The sequence below is a fragment of the Engraulis encrasicolus genome, chromosome 23 (assembly GCF_034702125.1).
Source record: "Engraulis encrasicolus isolate BLACKSEA-1 chromosome 23, IST_EnEncr_1.0, whole genome shotgun sequence".
NCBI lineage: Eukaryota > Metazoa > Chordata > Actinopteri > Clupeiformes > Engraulidae > Engraulis > Engraulis encrasicolus.
Genome location: NC_085879.1, coordinates 14,707,541 through 14,727,859, shown reverse-complemented (window position 1 = coordinate 14,727,859; position 20,319 = coordinate 14,707,541). Strand labels below are relative to the sequence as shown.

Genomic DNA, 20,319 nt, shown 5'->3' with positions numbered 1-20,319 from the left:
GGAAGAAACAGTCCCTGGCTGGCTGGATCTGCAGCCATTGCCCAGTTCGAGGAGTCATCACATTACATTTGTTCTCAAAGCAAATAGTACTGACTTCAGTGGAAACAGAGAACTTAAATAATAAATAAAGTGGCAAAGTTTACCGGTAATCAAAAACAGATAGGATGCTGATGACATTGTTTTGAATAGATAAATCCATTGGGGTCAGGGGGCGTATTGCAGGGGAAAACAATAAAATGGAGGAGATGTCTCCGTCTGGCTCCCCAAAGGTCTCTTCACAACATCGGACAGGATCTCTGTCTTTGTTTGGTCATTTTTGTGGTTTAAAATTCAAGATTCAAAGACTCAAAATGCATGCAAGCATGTTGCCATTTTATCTGTATTGGCAATTATCTGTGTATTGAAAGGTGTTCTTTAATTGTGTGTGTGAGGACTTTGTGTACTATTCCCTTGTCCAGTCCACAAAAAGTGTGTTTTGGTGTAGTGTGCCACTGTGCACTGTAACTGGTGTGTTATGTTGTTTTAGCCTGACTTTAGCCACACTACAGTATAACATGAAATATACAGTATAGTATGGCACCGCAACATAGGCAAATCTGTGGAACCGACTGTTGGTATTCAAACTGCGTAATTACATGTAATAGGCCACAGCCTTGTCACAACACAGCACAGCACAGCACAATGGTGCAATTCTAGACCAACCCAGCAGGCAGTAATATTTTTGGCCACAAGGTGGAGCTGTCCATTTTAAAGGGGTTCCTAAACTTTACCATGACAAGGCACCCCCATATATCAGAGGATTTCCTCCAAGGCCCCCCTGCCATGGGTCATGCACACTGCCTTATCTGTGCATCACCTTTCACAAGTCGATTTCTAAAGCATTAAATCCATGCAACGACAAAAAGAAACATAAAAATATAGCAGTGTGTGGTATGTAAATTAGGTCATTTCCAAGAGTAAAGTAGAAGCTGTGATTCTTAACTAATATGAATATTAGTTATTTATTTTGCTTTTCTTTTGCAATAAGTTTCCTTCCAACCTACTGTGGCCCCTCTAGTACCCTCGCACAGCCCCACAGGGGTCCTAGGCTCCCACTTTGAAAACCACTGCACTAGGCTAATGTTGTTTACAGCATAGAATTTTACCGTGCGTGTCAAACGCCACTTCAGAGTCAACTGTCTCTACTAAATTCAATACACAATACACAATACACAAATTGTGTAACTGGCATCTGGTGTGGTGGTTGTCATAATGTATTTGCCCGGCAGATGACCTGGGTTTGTTTCCAGCCCAGTGCATTGACCGTGTGACTCACTGTGCTGTGCTGTGTTCGGCTGTGCTGTGCTGGGGGTGGCGATGGTCTTATGGTCAATAACCAGCATCCAGTGACATGGAGGACCATATGCTTGTTTGAGCTTGATACCCAGTCAATGTCTGCTACAACCATTGTACCCTTGGGCAAGGCACTTAGCCCACACATACCCTACCTAACCTTGTTACTAAGGAATAATAGCCATACAGTTGGTGTGTCAATAAAAGCACGGGTGCGACAGAGGTCAGAATAACCGATTAACTTTTTGTCTGTGACCCCAATATACACTGAAATGCCAGTATTGCATTTTGCTACTGATGTTAGTGATTGCCCAATACTACAGAACTATCAAACAATTGAATTACAATTGAACATGTGAAAGTGTTATTATAAGCTCTTAACAATATTTCTTTTTTATTTAATTTATTCAGACTATAACATTTTGGTATTCCACAGGTCCTCATCTGGACTGTGTACTTGTACTGTACCTTAACAAAAGAACAGATATAGGGCTATATCCCATAATAAGTACTATATATAAGCATGCGCATGATTTTTCTTGATAAACAATGTAATGCTTGTAAAGTCATTCATTGTTTGCCCACTCACCATTCAGGGTATGTGGAACTTTCTTGCATGGGTGCACCATAACTCAACGTAATTGGCAACACTGTTGTATGAATAGGCTACTGAGAAAGGGTGATAGCATCAGCAAAACACAATAACAATAGACTTTGCTTTTTAAGCACTTTGGGCATTTGCTTAGAACAGTGGTTCTTAACCTTTTTTCTTGAAGCACCCCCTAAACTCTGCCCAAGACAAGCTGTGCACCCCCAAACCAAAGGTCTATACGTGTATACGCACCAAAAAAATGATTTAAGTGACTAATTACAATGATTCTTGCTTTAGACATTAATCACTTCTTTAATGACTTTACATTAGGTCCAAAACATGTTTTAAATTGTTTTTGATTTGACCTAATTATGCGGTTTAGAATCAGAATTTTGGTGACAACCTCAACACAAACAAAATTCCATGCACCCCCAGAAATCTCTGGCGCACCCCCAGGGGGTGCCCGCACCCCAGGTTAGGAACCGCTGGCTTAGAAGATTACTGTAAAGTAATATATAATTTCTATCATTACTTTAATTGGGCTATGAGCATGTTTTCTGGAGCAAGTGGTAAATGGCCCTGAATGATAGAAACTTTACCCCTTAGCACAGAGCCGCTGTTATAACCTTATTGCCATGTGGTAGTGACCAAATCTTAATCTGTTATTGAAGACTCTCTACAATACATTGTCATAGCAATGTTGTTATGATGTTGTTGAGAGTTTTCAGCAAAGAGTGCGAAAAGAAAGAAAGGGGTCGCATACAAGAGCTGAATGCAAAATCAGAACCGTATTAAACAAAGCCGAAAAAAAGTAAATAAAACTGACAGACAGGGGACAAACGTTTCGGGTCTAGCCCATCATCTGTGTTCCCAGTTTCTGCAAAGAGTGAACAGGCCCGTCGACGGGACCATCTGCAGTGAGAGGCTACTGTACCATATTTTATTTAAATGTTTCTCCTTACTGTAGGACATACTGTGCCAAAAATAAGCCTGCAACATAGGTATTGTGTCTGGTCAAAAGTTAATTCAAATAGACTTAATTTCAGGTCTTGTGAATTCAAATACGCAGACTATGGTTCATCATCAACGAAAGACATTACTGGTGGTGTTACACATAACACTGTCATTCTAATTATGAGCTACTGTATGCCCTGTATTACATAAATACATTACATACGATCAGGGAAGCCGGCGAGGGGGACAAAGGGGTCAGTCGTCCCGGGCCCAGGGCAATGGGGGCTCATAATTGGGCCTCATTACATTGAATGTATTGGGTAGGGGTCCCTTTCAGATGACTTTGTCCTGGGCCCAGCCAAGGCTGTCAGCGGCCCTGCATACGGTATGCCTACGTATTATGTCTGTGCTGCGCTAGTCTCCTCATTTGTTCCTCCCCCCGTTCAGCTGTCGGGCATTCATAGCCTACGGGGCGGAAGCAGACAGAAGGCCATCACATACATATTCATTGGCCTCTGGCAGCAGCAGCACTCTGTCTGTGGGGTCGACATGCTAACCGTAAACTGATCCCTCCATTTAGAGGGGGCTTGGATGTCACAGTAAAAAGGAAGGCCCGATTTGCCAACCCCCAAACAACCCCCCTAAAGCCCTGAGGGACTATGTAAAGGGGAATATGGAGCGCTCTCTCTCTCTCTCTCTCTCTCTCTCTCTCTCTGTCTTTCTCTCTCTCTCTCTCTCTCTCTCTCTCTCTGCCTCCCCCCATTCCCTAACAGTCCACCAGCAGATGATCCCCTAAAGCCAGGGATAATTGATAACTTTGGTTTTGTTGATGCGTGCAAACCTGCTTGAGGAAGTGAAAAGGCAGTCTGTCTGATGGCTTGTGTCTGTGTTTTTTTTGGCTGTGAAACAGTGGGGGAAAAAAATAGGACTGGCAAGGTCACTCTAAGTTATACGAATAAACCCAGATGGAGTGCTCTGTAAAGTCTGTACAGCTGCTCACATAGGTCATAATGTTGGTCTCACCAACTACCTCAAAGCCTGAAAAAAGACAAAATTATTTCATTGGTGACCTGTAGGTGTAAACATAATTTGATGATAATGTAGCATTCTGAAACCAGGCACCTAGACTGCATTATAAATTAGACTTATTTTAGACTAATCTTATTTCCATCTGACATCAGTTGTCATTTATGAAATGAAAATGTAAGACGTTTACAACGGACTATGCTGCTCTGAGTGCATTTTTTTTTATCAACGGACACCTTTTGAGCGTGCACTTCTCCTCGCTTGCTCCGTGCGCGAGCTCGGTATCACCTCGCGCTTGCGCACACCAGTGCGTCGCAGAAGGAGTACGAGGCAAGCGGATCCACAAGCCTGTCTTGATTTTGGACGCAGCGTACAAAATATCAAGAGAAAAGACGCAAGATATGGAGAAATAACGTCTCGAGCGAGCCCAATCCATAAGGTATGGTGGATAACCCTTGTTTTTCGCAGCAGTAAAATCAACGCTCTCTCGATAGATAGCTGTATTGCAGCTGGCTATCGTTATCAAGCTAATTGTGAGCACAAAGCAGTATTGACAGCTCTGGCGATACATTTGTTGCAGATGCGAGCCACGTCAATTTCGTTTGCGTACTGTCATGTTGACAGTTTTGACAATGGGTAAACAGAGTGCCGTTCAGGTTAGTGGGTTGGGATGAGGGGCTTTATGGAGCTATTCGTGGCACACAGGGCTGTTTTTCCTTGGTCCAGGTATTCTGACTTTAGACAATAGTGTGGCATCTGTATAATCCCACAGCAGCGCATCGCGGCCGAGGTAACGTTCATGAAATATGTCTAACCATTTGTTGGTATATGGTCACTGTAACGTGTAGGCTTTTTTGATATCTCCTTGGGTACGCACGTACAGGAATACTGTCATAACTGCAAATGATTTTGCAATAGCGACTAACACAACCACTGGCGTAACGGGTATGTGTAATGGTTGCCTCCTATTGATCTGCCTTTTACCTCCTTGCAGTTAATTTCCGAAGAATCAAGACAGCGGGCTGTGAGTGCGTATGTTTGGAATAGGACCATGGTGTTGAAGATGTTTACATGACCGGAGGCAACGAGGTGGACATGCGATAAGGGAAGGAAAGGCTACCACGCCAGCCAGCCAGCCAGCCAACCAGCCAGACCCCTGCCCCTCCGATACAGCAAAAGCGTGTGTGTATGTGAATGAATGCGTGCCTATGCTTGTTACTGTATGCGTGCGTGGATAGGCCTGTTGTTATTTTATTTCTCCGGTGACGGTTGGGGTTGCTATAAAGCGGACTAGCAGTACAAAAAGACACATTGCCGAAGATGCTGAGGAGGCGGTGGTCCGCATCCGCAACGCCATGCCGCAGCTCCCTGTCCGCCGTCGTTCTCCTCCTCGTGCTGCCCAGGTGCCTGCTCTCAGCCCGCGCGGAGAAGAACATCGAGGACTATTACAGCGCCACGGTCAACGCCACCGTGCTGGACCTCAAAGGCAACCCTAAGCAAATGCTCACCAAGGACGATGGGAGGTACGGGCAGAACTCGCCAAAGACGGAAGCCAAGGGGATCGTGATTGCACCTGCGGCACCCGCCAACGGAGGTAAGCTCTTGATTTTTTGAGGTGGGCGGGAGAGATGTCTCACTCTCCCACCCGTGCTTGGTGCATGACGGACTATACACATCCATACCCCCCCCCCCCTCCACTGTGTAGGATGAATGCCAAACTGCCAAGGCAGCCGATGTCATTGGCAAACACTGACACACTAGTCAGCAAAGAGCTGCAGCGAAGGGAATAACAAGGCCATTATCCATGTTTTGTCTGCACAAGGTCCCGTGTCTACGGTGTCACGGACGGTCATGGCACTTGTTACTGCCACCTTGCTTATTATTGCGCGTCTTTTGCGTGCTACTTGCTGGCTTGCGTGTTTGCGTGCCTACCGTACCACCACATCCTTGCTGACACAATCAGATGTGTCTGTGGGGTCCTTCTGACACGGAAGCTTGGTTGTTATTGCACTGTTGCTGCTGTTCCTGTTAGAACCTATCGCCCAACCATACATAGGCTACAAGCGAATTTTGGCACATTACTGTCACATATAATGCGCCATACCATACGATACGTTGTACGTATTTGTTACATAAGTAGGCTACCATGTTTTACACTCACTGGGAGACATATTGTGCTTTTTTGTGCGTTTTTTTGTTAGTAGCCTATCATACCATTTACATCAGAATATCGGAATAACTTGTAGCCTATTTGTAATTGTAACAAGTACAGTACAATGAAACAAGCAGTTCTTGTTCAGCAAAGCAGTAAATAGTAGGTGAGAAAGTACTTACAATGCCCACACACCCACACATTCAAGTATCCCAACCAACCACACACTTGTATGGCACATCACTATTATTCCTCTGAATACAATGTGACTGACATTGTACATAACTGTTACACAGTCGTTACTCTGATTCAGAGCAGAGAGAGTCGTCTGTCATCTTTACAGGGAGCCTGTGCTGCATGTCAGGGTAGCTTAATGGTTTTGCTTCTTATCAGTAGACCCGAGCCCTAATGGACATGCAGGCAGGAGAACAGGCCTCCTGGACGGAGAGACAGATATGCATTAACGTTTAGTGTTTTCAGGCTTTGACCCGTCCCGAATGCATCTGTACCCTTGAATGAGGATTGCGCATCCATCAAATGAAATCGCCTGGTTTTTGGTTTTCTGATGTTTCTGTTGGGCTCTTGAATGTGCTTGGGGGGAGTGAGGTGACTTTCCCTCTGGTAATCATCACACATTGTTTGGTGTTTCAAATCATGATTTTAATAAAGGATAAAAACTAAAGATGGGCATTCAGAGTGGCATGTGACCAGTAACCAGAGGGTGACAGAGATGCATTAAGTAGAAGTGGCAGTATTTTACTGATGGAAATGCAACACAAGTAGCCTACATGAGCATAAATAGTTTATACACCAGTAATTCCACTGTACCTAGTGAGATAGAGACATGGTAAGTAAGAGCACAATGTTATATGCTCAACATGTCCTGTGTTGTGTATACAGCCTACTGCTGTTGCTTGATATCTTGCTGGCATGCTGGTGGTTGCATTGCCGCAAGTGATTGTGACACTATTGTCACACCAAAAGCGGTACATAGGTCTTCAACTGTGCTATTAAGGAAGTGCTGATAAGGGCATTCTTGCATTTCCTTTTTCACAACACTTACATGTTGCAGTGTTCACGAAACACTCACAGGCTAAGATCAACACTGGGAGTGTTAAACTGAAAACTCTTGAGTGTTGAATTGACAAGGCCTTCAACCATGTCATTGAGGAAGTGGTGTTAACCTTTCATGCAGATCCTCCATTATAACCCTGTTGTTACCAACACGGTACTGAACAAGTGGTAATCTGTAGCCTAAGGCTCACTGTAATGTCATAGCAATGTTATTATTGTGTAGTTGACATTTTTGTCAGTAAACAGTGAGTCGGAGCATGAGTGATGCCATCTGCACCAAAATGGCAATGGCCGTGCTTGTATTTCCTTGTTGGTTTTCAGAGTCTTTTTCTGTGTTAGACGAGACGTGCAGTGTGTATTGTAGTTTTGAGTTGATAAGCCCCTCCTCTTCGGACATGTTTTCGTTCCTGTCAGGCAGTTTTGCAAGACTCTGCTGAACTGGACTGTCCGTCCAAGTCTCTGTCCCTAGACTCTCATTTTCTGCAATAGGCACCATATGTGTTTGAATATGTGACCCAATGTGCATAACGTGTGTTTTTTTTGCACTCGTGCGTGTGTGTTTGAGTCAGTGTGCGTGACACAGTATGTGCGTGTGTGTTTGAGTCTGTGTGTGTGCGTGAGCGTCGGTATGCATGTCTGGGCGTGTGTGTGTGTGTGTGTGTGTGTGTGTGTGTGTGTGTGTGTGTGTGTGTGTGTGTGTGTGTGTGTGTGTGTGTGTGTGTGTGTGTGTGTGTGTGTGTGTTTAAGTGTGTGAGGGTGGGTTGGTGTTTTTATATGTGTGCACTGCTCATGTGGAGACGGTTATGTGTCCCCCATATCCCCTTCCTCTTTCTGAGTTCTTATGTAAGCACCCTCCCCAAGTAGACTCTGAGTTCTTTTAAAAAAGAAGTGTGTGTGTGCATGTGTGTGTGTGTGTGCGTGCGTGCGTGTATGTGTGTGTGTGTGTGTGTGTGTGTGTGTGTGTGTGTGTGTGTGTGTGTGTGTGTGTGTGTGTGTGTGTGTGTGTGTGCGTGCGTGTGTGATTTGGGATGTGAAAAATGAACTGAAGGGAGCACTGTCTGTGGCAGTGTTACTTCAGCACCTTTAGATTAGGACCAACAGAAGAGCTTTACATTTGACTCTAAGTGTTAAATGGGTCTCATTTTAACAGAGAGAGAGAGAGAGAGAGAGAGAGAGAGAGAGGGAGTGTGTGTCAAAAGTAGCATCCTGTTATAGAGTGTAACGTGGTCCTGCTCTCAAAGTGTAATATTAACACTGCAAACATTTACTCTGCAAGGCTGCTGTTTGGTATGCTTTAGTTTGCACTGCAGTAATGTCATCCTGAAGCCACCGCTATTCAATTAGAGCCTGCTGTCTTTGCCTCGGGCACTGTGTGCGCTGCCTGTGCATGGGTTTTTTATTTTGCATCTGTTTCTGTGTATGCGGAAAGCGATATCAGGCCATGACGGTAGAGTACAATATGCCTGCATGGTACAGGTCATTAGCAGTAACTTTAAACAACATTATACAATTTCAAAACACATTTTGGTCAAATTCAAATCACATTCAAAACACAGGTCCCTTTGGTAATGCTTTCGGGTAGTGTTCACATGCCACTAATACGTGCCTATTAATCACTGTCTGGATAAGTGACTTATAAGATGTGTGTTCCAAGGTCTCTATTATGATTATATAAAACCTAATGGCCTCATTGGCAACAAGCTAAAAAATACACCTTAAAATGATTGATTTTTAGCCCATAAGTCACTTATAAAGGCAGTGAGGTGTGAATATTAGTGTCCATCATGTGAACCATAAAATAAAATGTTACCTTACACTTAGACGAAAGCATGCTCCTTGTATGGAACAGTGTAGAAATACTATAGCAGTGGTTGTATCAGAGAAAGAGAGGCTCTGTTTTTACCGCTCTGTTTGTGTATGTAGTTACAGTCATATTCATGTCCCTGATGCACCATAATATCTTTTTCATTGATAATTGTACTGATTACTGAAATATAGTGTTTCAAGCGCTGCCTGTATTGAATGACTCAGGAAAGCAATCCACGGAATTGCAGAATAGCGTCCGATATTAGCTTCCTGGAGGCTATGGCATCGGATTAGCGTCCATTAATAAAAATGGTCGTTACCTGCGTTCACATTACCGGATGAACACTGCAGGGCACAGGGCATGTCACGCAGACCGAGAAATCAGAATATTTTGTTTTATTATTTTTTTTCTTATCTATTCTCTTCTCTGAATGTCATCCTGAGAACACCTACCTTATATATCCTTCCTTACCAACCAAAGCTCCCCAAAGCATCATATTCGATACCAGATAATTTTAGCAAGGCATCAGAAATGAATCTGTCTTGTCTTGCCGGGAACTATTTTGGCCTTTCTGCTCGTAGACTAGTGCCCTTAGTGATGGTCTGTTGGACTTGCTCTCTGTCTCTCTCTGTTTCTGTGTGTCTCTGTCTGTATCTCTCTCCGTCTGTCTGTCTGTCTGTCTGTCTGTCTGTCTGTCTGTCTGTCTGTCTGTCTGTCTCTCTCTCTCTCTCTCTCTCTCTCTCTCTCTAACACACACACACACACACACACACACACACACACACACACACACACACACACACACACACACACACACACACGCACACACACACGCACACACACACACACAGGCACTCCAGAACTGAATTAGACATATGGATCAGGGGGAATCCGGGGTGATCTAGGCTAAATGATCCGACGAGGTGATTCACCTCGGTCAGTCATGTCAATTCAATTGTTTGATTTGGAGTAGCCTGTCGGCTGGAGTTGGTAGCCAGTTTGACCCACTTTAGACCTCACTTGACCAGGCAAAAGCTGTGTAACCATAACCCTGTTCACAAAGAGTTCTGATTTGGGCTGATACCATATCGCCCATATTGTCTAGATCAGGTGTCACCAACGTTGTGCCCGCGGGCGCCAGGTAGCCATCCAGGAGCTTCTGAGGTGCCCACCAAGGATGTTAATAAACAGTGACGACTACCAGATTTTAGTCACAGTTAATGATTTTCTTGATTTAAATATGAGAGTATTTATTCTTTACAACCTATAAACAAATTATCATTCAATAATAGTGTGATTTGAGAATGATGCCAAGACATCAGTATAGGATTTTGAACAAAAGTAGCCCTCGGGTAGCCCTCAGTAGCCCTCGGGTAGCCCTCAGTAGCCCTCGAGTAGCCCTTGGTAGCCCTCAGACCTAGAAAGGTTGGGGACCCCTGGTCTAGATATTGGTGCATACATGTAGCTATCAGTCTATACTCATCGTGACTGAATTTTAATGAGCACTCCTAGTCCTTATACAAAAAGACATTGGTCATTATTGCAAACAAGATGTCATGACAAGTATTTTTTTTGCCATATGGCCCATATTGTGTGGATGTGGGTCCTGTCTGCAGATGGGCCTGTCGACGGGCCTATTCACTCTTTACTGAAAACACTCAACTACACCATAACAACATTGATGACAATGCAGAGAGTCTCAAGTAACTAATTAAGGCTTGGTCATTAACAATTTGGAGACAATAAGGTTATGTTGAGACTTTGCGCTGAAGGGGTTAAAGTGAGCTGGCCAGGGAAGTCCCAGCTCGCATTCGTGGGATGTGGTGGGCGTTTGTATTTTCCATTGGGTGGACCTTGGCTTGATCATGGTCTTTCTTGGCCACCAGTGAAGCCATCAGTGACCCAGTTCACCCTGCCTGTGGTTGCCCCACCGCTCACCTCACCAGCTGTGTGTTTGAGTGTGTGTGTGTGTGTGTGTGTGTGTGTGTGTGTGTGTGTGTGTGTGTGTGTGTGTGTGTGTGTGTGTGTGTGTGTGTGTGTGTGTGTGTGTGTGTGTTGTTGCGTGTGTGTGTGTGTGTGTGTGTGTGTGTGTGTGTGTGTGTGTGTGTGTGTGTGTGTGTGTGTGTGTGTGTGTGTGTGTGTGTGTGTGTTGTTGCGTGTGTGTGTTGTTTCGTGTGTGTGTGCGTGCGTGTGTGTGTGTGTGTGTGTTTCTGTGAATATGGCCTGCGGTGGATGGGACCAAGTGAGCTGAATGACCCAGCCATGCGCAGCGGAAAGCAGTGAGCCAAAGCGTGATCAGATCAGCATGTCCAGTCAGGGCTGTTACAGCAAAATGGCTTCTGACACTGGCCTGACCGTCTGCTGTCACCCCTTTGTCTGTCTGCGTTTTGTGTCCATATCAATTCAATTTAATTTGACTCGATACAGTCCTGTCATGTTCAGTGCGGCTCTGTTCAATTGAAAATAAGCTTTATTGGCGTGACCGACATTTGTGCTTTGAGTGTGTGTGATGTGTGTGTGTGTGTGTGTGTGTGTGTGTGTGTGTGTGTGTGTGTGTGTGTGTGTGTGTGTGTGTGTGTGTGTGTGTGTGTGTGTGTGTGTGTGTGTATGTGTGTATGTGTGTATGTGTGCATGTGTGCATGTGCGTGTGCGCGTGTGTATGTGTGTGTGTGTGTGTGTGTGTGTGTGTGCGTGCTCGCGTACATTTGTGTATGTGTGTGTGTGTGTTGTAGATGTATTTGTTTGTGTAATTAGTTACATTAGTATAGGAGGGAAACTCAGACACGTAGGATGTTATTCCACAAAGGTCAAATCAGCTGACCTGGTTAGGCTTGTGCAGTGGAAACCTGCACCAAATAGCGACAGTCATCTCTTCTGATGTATAGATTGCCACCTTTACTGTTACTGTCCTACAAATGTGATCTCCAGGAACCATTTGAACATTCGTAGAAACCTAGAGAAATGCCTGCATTATTTTTCCATACTGCCCAGTCACATTCTGTGTAGGCTACTCTAGGTGTTGTGATAATGGTGATGCTTGTTACAATTTGGTATTTGTAAGACACGACAAAGACAAAGACAAAGTTGGATGATATGAAGTCTATTGCCAGGTCACAGCTATGGTGGCTTAGTGGGTCGGGGTGTGCTTGTGTACTGTTTATATGCACACACACAGTGTGGGTGTCCTTCACTTCTCTCAAATCACCTGCTGTAAGGTAAAAAAGCAAATGCTAAGCAGTGTCATTTAAAGTACAGGTAGGCTAATGTGCTAAAAGCCTAGAAAAAAACATGCTGATGGGCTCGTCTCTTTTGACCCTGCTAGCGGCGGCCATAGATGGCCAGATTATGTAGGCAGGGAAGCCGACAGAAGGGGACAAATAGGACGGTCATCACAGGCCCAGGGACTGAGGGGGCCCAGAATTGGGTCCTCATTACATGATCTATGTATTGGATGGTGGGTCCCTTTCACACGCCTTTGCCCAGGGCTCGGGCAAGGCTTTCAGTGGCGCTGACTATAGGCAACATGTTGGGGCTGCTGCTGCTACTGCTGTTGTTGTCGTTGGTCATTCATAGCCCCAGGTTACAAAATATTGCCACTTAGTGCAAGTGCAGCCCAAGTCATATCAAAGTCAAAGTGAACCTTACTTCCAATTCACAATACCTCAAGCATTAGCATTACGTATTAGGTGATTGAAATGAATCACCCTGTATAACCACTCACACATCTAGCATGGCACTTCCACCTCACTATAATTAGCCACCTAACAGGGTCGATTCGAGATTTATCAATACAATGTGGTGAGACTTAGCAGCATTCTTCACATGTATCTTAATTCTTCCCATACACTTTTCCTGAGATGTTCCATGAAACTGTACTTTTTACCAGACATTTTCATCTAAACCAACTCATTGTTACTGAGTATTTGAGTAATGTGTTCTTCTTACACTGTTAAATGCGATGCTAATTCAAACCACAGAGAGTACTCTGGGGTCACATCTGTTGGTTTTGCTCGAAGGGCACTTTAGCCATGGATGAAGTTGCAGGAGACCACCCAGTCTGAACCTGTAACCCTATGACCCACTTCCGTATAACCATTAAGACCACCACTGCAGTTTCAGCATGTGGAATGCACTGTGTCGGAGAAATACATCATGTCTTAGTATGAAGTGACCACCATACCGTGTGACGTTACAACATCAGCCAGGAAGGAAACCGGCGGACAGGAAACGTCATGAATCTACGGCTATACTTGGCCCAGCGCCTCAGATCGTGTTTCAGGCATTTCATCATTTCCCTATCTGCAAGCACATCATGCACCAAAACAGTGGGGGGGAAGTATTGACGGTAAAATGTACTGACCTCTGTGCATTGAGGAACAAGAGAACAATTTACTATTTTGTTCTCTTTTTTGAAGAATGAGGGTGATAGTGTGCTGAGCATATGGCTGGATTAGCTTGTACTGTGTCTGAATTGTGCATTTCAGCGCAGCAGCACAGCACTGTATTTTGCTAAGTGGGAAATGAGTCATACATCAATAGCTATGCATGCTAGATAGGCAACATACTGTATGTACAGTATATGCTATGCAGTAAAACATGGAGTGTTAATTTAACACTTAGGGAGTACTATGGATCCAAATAGACTCTAGAAGATGATAAATAGTTAAATCAGTGTTGAATTAACACCAACTGTATAGACCATGCCTGTACTCGATTTCCACCCCGACAAGCATTGTGTTTGTTGGGTGATCTACTTTCATTACATGTTCTGTCTATCGATTAATTTGCTTAACTTGACTTACTGTAACTTGACATGCATGTTGCTGCTCTATGCTCATTTGGTGTTGTTGGCTGTGGTGACAGTTTCCATTCGAGAGGCCACACGATGTACCATTTCCCCCAATGGCTTTTGGTGAGTCAACCGCTCTCTTCTGAATGCAGGTCCACTCTCCACGCTGTCAGTCAACTGCATTTTGCTTTCACTTTTTGCCTGACTTGGCTTGTCTTTGCTTGACAAGTCATAAAGTCGTTTTTTAGACATGTTTTATTTTGTGAATGACGTGTGGTGGATTTTTCATGTGACTTTTTGCTTGGTCTTCCTTTGTCTCTGTCTCCCCCTCCCCTGTCTGTCTCTGTCTCTGTCTCTGTCTCTCTCTCTCTCTCTCTCTCTCTCTCTCTCTCTCTCTCTCTCTCTCTCTCTCTCTCTCTCTCTCTCTCTCTCTCTCTCTCTCTCTCTCTCTCTCTCTCTCTCTCTCTCTCTGTGTCTGTCTCTCTCTCTCTGTGTTCTCATACTGTCTCTTTGCTGTCAGTGGTGCATGTATGGGGTAGTGGGGGGTGAAGGGGACATATGGCATATCTCTCTTACCTTTTTCTTAATCCCTCTGTCTCTCTTTGCTGCTGTTAGTGGCGTGTGTCTGGAGTAGTGGGGTGTTGCAGAGGACATATGGTAGTTCTATCTACGTCTCCCTGTCTCTCTCTTTCTCTCTCTCTGGCTCTCTCTCTGTCTCTCTCACTCTCTCACTCTCTCGCTCTCTCTCTCTCTCTGTCGCTCTCTCTCTTTCTCTCTCTCTGTCTCTCTCTCTGTGTGTCTCTCTCTCTCTCTCTCCCTCTCTCTCTCTTTCTTCTCTTTCTCTTTGTCTCTCATTTCTCATCCTTTCCTCTGTCCTCATTGCGTCTCTCTGTGCTGCTGTCGGTGGCGTGTGTCTGGGCTAGCGGGGCGGTGTAGGGGACATATGGCAGGCAGATCTAATGATCGTTGCTCAAGCTGCTGTGATGCGTACTCCTGCCTCATCAACCAACACTCACTTGTGGTCCTCCAACTCAGTCCACACACACACACACACACACACACACACACACACACACACACACACACACACACACACACACACACACACACACACACACACACAGACAGACAGACAGACAGACAGACAGACAGACAGACAGACAGACGCGCGCGCGCACACACACACACGCACGCACGCACGCACGCACGCACACACACACACACACACACACACACACAGACACTCACTACCTTTTCTTCCACTCAATCTCTCTCATTCACCTTTTCGCTGTCTCTTTGCCAGCTGCTGCTCCCATCAGGAGCCCTGGCACCCTCCCACTTCCCATGGGGAAAGCCAATGGGAAGCCAAGCTGGCTGCTGCTAACCAATCAGATGTCAGAACACATCCCAAGTCAACCAATAAGCCTCGATTATCTTGCTGTCAGTGACGTCAGCAGTTTTGACATTGTCTCTCCACGTTGTTTTTTTTCTCATGGCACATACGACAGTACCGCAGGTGGAGTGAGGGAGCAGACACAAATGGCGGTAAATGACTTGGCACAAGTTTTGGCGATGGGACAGCTAACCTCTCTTTCCAGGGACCCAATAACTTGCACTGTCCATTAGGGGTGGGCGATATGGGCAAAAAAAAATATCTCGATAAGTTTTAGAATTTTCACGATAACGATAAGTTGACAATAATTTCCAAAAAACACTTGCAAAAACCAGTAGGGCCTATTTCAGGAGGGGGGGCGGCAATCAATGTGTTTGAATTTTACTGTATAGGAATTTGGCAGGGCAGGGTGAGTAAAGCAGATAATTTGTAGGCCTATGTAGCCTAAACTGCATGTTACCAAGAGGTCTGCATAAATGATGGCATGTCTAACACTAGGCTACATCACAAAGTATGGCAGTATAACAAAGCTACACATTTATGCTGTCTATTATTTGTGCATGATTCCAGACAAATTTCAATTCTGCAGGGAGGGACAGAGAGTTGGGAGAAATGCTGTGCTGAAGAGCTTTTGAATTTAATAACATGCATATGCTCTGGTCTGTAAAGTAATACTTCATCACTTGGCATGAAAACATATCCATGTAAATAAAAAATAGTTTTATAATGTATTGCTTATGATTCTGTTAGATGACAGCCATTTTTGACTGGAAACAGTACATGGATAGGAAACTAGGGCAGCTGCAAATTGCATGTGTTGAATTTCACACATTGTAATTTACCGGTAACTCACTGCGCCAGTCTAACTTAACAGTACTTGTCCACCTAAGCAGTTATGCCATCTGTATGCAGGTGGGTGTTTGAGTAGTGAGTAACAGCCACTAATAGTTGTAGAGAACAACATTGCTTAGCCTAGTTCGCTAACTAGCATGCTAACTAGCGATTTATCAGACCAGAGACAAAGCTATTTATCTTCCTAACTATTTGGCTTTCCATAATCACAGACGGTTGCTAAGTAAAGCACATAGTTTCAAAACGCCCTCAGCACCATGCAATGGCTGGTTTAGTGGTTGAATTCCTCATGTAAATCCACCATTTGGATAACAGCAACTCTCCTCCAGTGCCCAGCAGCAGCAGTGCTGTCTGTGCACGAGTGACACGGAAATTTCTCTCTCCTGTCTGGCAAAACGCTGCAGCCCGCCCCCTCAGCGCTGTCTACTCATTGGTTCACATGCTGTGTTCCATTACCCGTACTTACCGCCCTTTCCGCACTGTGTTTGGGTACGCAGGGTGTTCCATTTCTAATCGCGACGGTAAAGTGTACTGTAAATTACCCGGATAACGCCCCCAAAACGGCCATTTTTCGAAGTGTGGTGTTACTGTACACTTTTCGCACTCAACGGCCGCCATGTTTGTGACGTAGTTGAGTGCCAGATCTGTCAAACGGTTGAATCTCCGTGATAACAGCATAGTTTTGATTCCAAAGACAATCGCCATGTGTATTAGAGGCAGGGGTAACTTAAAAAAGTGTTAGCATAAGGAACAGTGCCTTCCGTGTTGAATTGCATATTGGCGGTTGGTAAACTCGGATGTCACGCGACCAACCGTCATTTCCGTTAAGTGTATCAGACAGAACGGGAATCGGAATGTACTCGCCTCGTGAATTGCGGAGGGTGGAAAGGGTACTTCACTGCACTCAAACAAGGTACACAGTACAGAGGGTGAATAATGGAACACAGCAACAGACTTTTTTCTCCAGTTCACAACTACATTACTATTGGCTGAAAGGCTTGGCTGTCGTCATTGTCTGAATGAGTCCTGTCACAGCGCTTTTGTTGATTTTACCGTCTTCATAAAAATATCTCGATATTGCAAAATTACTCATCGTCAGAACAACATTTACGATAACTTCGCAGACGGTATATATCGCCCACCCTTACTGTAAATTGTGTAGTGTCAATTCAACGCTTAAAGAGACGAATATAACACTGGTCTAGCTGATCGAACTCTCCAGAGCTGGACTGGGCCCAAAATACGGCCTGGGTATTTGTGCTGTAGACCAGCCCTTCACACAGGGCCCATCTTCCTATGATATAATGACTGCTTCAGTCCATTGTAGATTTAAAGTGATACTGTCCCATTTTTGGAATTAAGCTTATTTTACACCTCTCCTTGAGTTAAATAATAGGGTTTTACCGTTCTCCAGTATTTTCGACCGTTCTCTGGGTATGGCAGTGCAAATTTTACCTCCAAGCTAGCAGTTAACATTGAGTCCTATGAGACCAGCTGGCGGCTAACTGGTCTCATAGGACTCAATGTTAATTGCTAGTTGGGAGGTAAAATTTGCACTGCCATACCCTGAGAACGGTCAGAAGTACAGGAGAACGGTAAGACCCTATTGTTTAACTCAAGGGGAGGTGTAAAATAAGCTTATTTCAAAAAATGAGACAGTATCGCTTTAAGAGGGGTCAATGGACCTCCCACTTCTACATGGTGGGCCAGATTACCAGTCCAGCCCCGCTACTCTAAATAGAATAGCATTGAAGCAGCACTGACAGTGTGTGAGATGTACTGTAGTCCAGAGGAGTGGGCAACACAGAGTGACATCACCACCCGAGTGCCTCTTTCTCCTCTCCACTACAGGGTCCACCATCGACACGCTGCCAAGAAACATCTCTCAACTTGTCTTCACACCTTTCGCCAAGCCAGCAGCAAGACCTTTTTCCTCATGCAGAGGTGTAGAAAGAGGAAGTAGTGTGTTACATGTTTCCTTCTCTTTTATACACTTACCGAAGGCAACTTCACTACTGTAAGTAGTGAAAAATCCCAAGTGAAATAATCCTAAATAGGAAGGAATATCTGGTGCACTTTGATGCTATCCTTCACACCTTTCGCCAAGCCAGCAGCAAGACATTTTTCCTCATGCAGAGGTGTAGAAAGAGGAAGTAGTGTGTTAGATGTTTCCTTCTCTTTTATACACTTAGCGAAGGCAACTTCACTACTGTAAGTAGTGAAAAATCCCAAGTGAAATAATCCTAAATAGGAAGGATTATCTAGTGCACTTTGATGCGTGGATCAAGTATTTCGGTAATTTGGTAGGTTGTTGGTGAACGTTGTCTCAGTCCCTTTATAACCATGGCCTTTTTAAGTATACTGGCCATTGCCATTGCCTTATTGCATTGCTGATCCAATTTCGAGTTTGCTGGTCATGTCATACTTGACAACGCAGTGTGTTTAGAGCCATTTGAGAATACGTTGCAACTTAGTTGTATTTTAAGGCTGTGTTGTGTCCTTTTTGAGTATGCTGACCATGTACTCTGAGCCATGTTTTGAATATAACAGCCTTCAGAGTATACTGGCTACATTGTGAAAGGCCTTGTCATAGTCGACATTGCAATTTAAGGCAGTGTGCTTACATAGTCATTTGATCATGTTGGTTGCATACTCAACAAAGCAGACTTTGACAAAGCAGTGTGCATATGGGCCTTTGAGTGTGCAACTGTATGTTTGGCCATTTTGTCAATGCCTTTTCATAATCAGCAGTGCAATATCAGGCATTTTGCTGGCAATGTAATGTCCTTGTCATAGTCAACAGTGCATCATAAGGCAGTGTGCTTGGGGCCTTTTGAGTATAATGGTTGTTTTCGGCTAGATTGTCATGGCCTAGTCCTGAATGGCTGTTCGCTTGCCGCCTTTTGAGTATGCTGGTCATGTTGTAATGCCCTCGTCATAGTCAGCAGTGCAATTTAAGGTAGTGTGCTTGTGGCCCTTTGAGTATGCCAATTGTATTGTCATGGCCTTTTGCATCACCAAGTATGACAACGCAGTGTGCTTATGACCTTTTGAGTGTACTATGTATGTCTGGCCATGTTGTCATAGCACTGCTATAACGCAGTGGATATGCTTGTCATGTTGTAATGGCCTTATCCAAACCAATACTTCAATGAGGCAGTGTGATTGCAGCCTTTTGAGTGTGCTGTCCCTGTTGTCATGGCCTTACCATAGTGCAATTTAAGGCAGTGTACTTACAGCTTTTTCAGTATGCTGGTTGTGTCTGGCTGTATTGCCATGGCTTTGTAATAACCATCAGTTTGCTTGCAGCCTTTTGAGTATGTTGGCCATGCCATGGCCCTGTCACAGTCAGCAGTGCAACTTTAGGCAGTGGGTGTTGGCCGACTTTAGTATGCTGCTGGCGTTGTCATAGCCTTTTTGCACTGCATTACGAGTATGTTTGTCGCCTGTTGAGTATGCTGGACATGTCATAGTCAGCAGTTCAATTTCAGGCGGTGTGTGTTTGCCGACAGTTGAGTATGCTGGCCATGTTGTCATGGCTGTACTGCTCTGCAGAGTCAGCACGGTGGACCCTGTTTCTGTGGAGCTGGCATGTTGGGAAATGAGCCAGAGAGAGAGAGAAAGATAAACAATCAAAGTTCACATGGTCTTGCTTGACTTGGTCTTGCGTGCTGAAGTTGTGGCATAGCAAGAAAATACTAAGAGATATGGCCCTTCCCCTCAGCCTACCGTAGCTTGTGCACGGACGGTACACCCTTCTCTTCCAAGAAAACCCTTCGTCTCTTCTTACTAGTATGAGCTCTGTTAATATTAAACTCTACTGCATGGTAAAAAAGCAGTGTTTTGTTAATACAAAACTTAGAGAGTACTCTGGGACCAAATATAATCTGGATGTTAAATCGACTCCAAGTGTTGACTTACCACTGCAGTTTTTACTGTGTGCTGCACTGACCTTGTTAAATGCCTGCATACTCCACTACAGTATATTGGCCCACAGTTTTGTGCATTGCTGTTTATTATGCACTCATTTGTAAGCCGCTTTGAATAAAAGCACTTATTAAATGTAACGAAATGTAAGTGTGAGATGGAGAGACAGTAGTCCAACACGAGTGCTGTTGAAGCATTTATATCAAGTAGTCGATGTTATTGGTGTTAATGCGGTGTTGATAGTGTTTTTATTAATGGAATGCTTTTAAATTTCAGTGGTATGTGAGAGAGTGGGAGAGTGCAGAGTATTCCCAGTGACTGCCTGTCTCTCTCTCTCTCTCTCTCTCTCTCTGTGTCTCAAGGCAGCTATCTCTATCTCTCATGGCTCTGTCTCTGTCTCTGTCTCTCTCTGTCTCTCTCT

At 44.5% G+C, this 20,319-nt stretch overlaps 1 protein-coding gene across 1 annotated transcript in view; it reads left to right on the top strand.

Annotated features, from left to right (window-relative positions):
* The first annotated feature begins 4,198 nt into the window (after window positions 1–4,198).
* Window positions 4,199–20,319, top strand: part of rnf130 (ring finger protein 130) — a 115,151-nt gene continuing 99,030 nt past the window's right edge. The window contains exons 1-2 of the mRNA XM_063189758.1: window positions 4,199–4,343; window positions 4,899–5,498. Of these exons, the coding sequence (XP_063045828.1) occupies window positions 5,225–5,498 (274 nt within the window). The 5' untranslated portion in view covers window positions 4,199–4,343; window positions 4,899–5,224. The remainder of the gene's footprint in view (window positions 4,344–4,898; window positions 5,499–20,319) is intronic.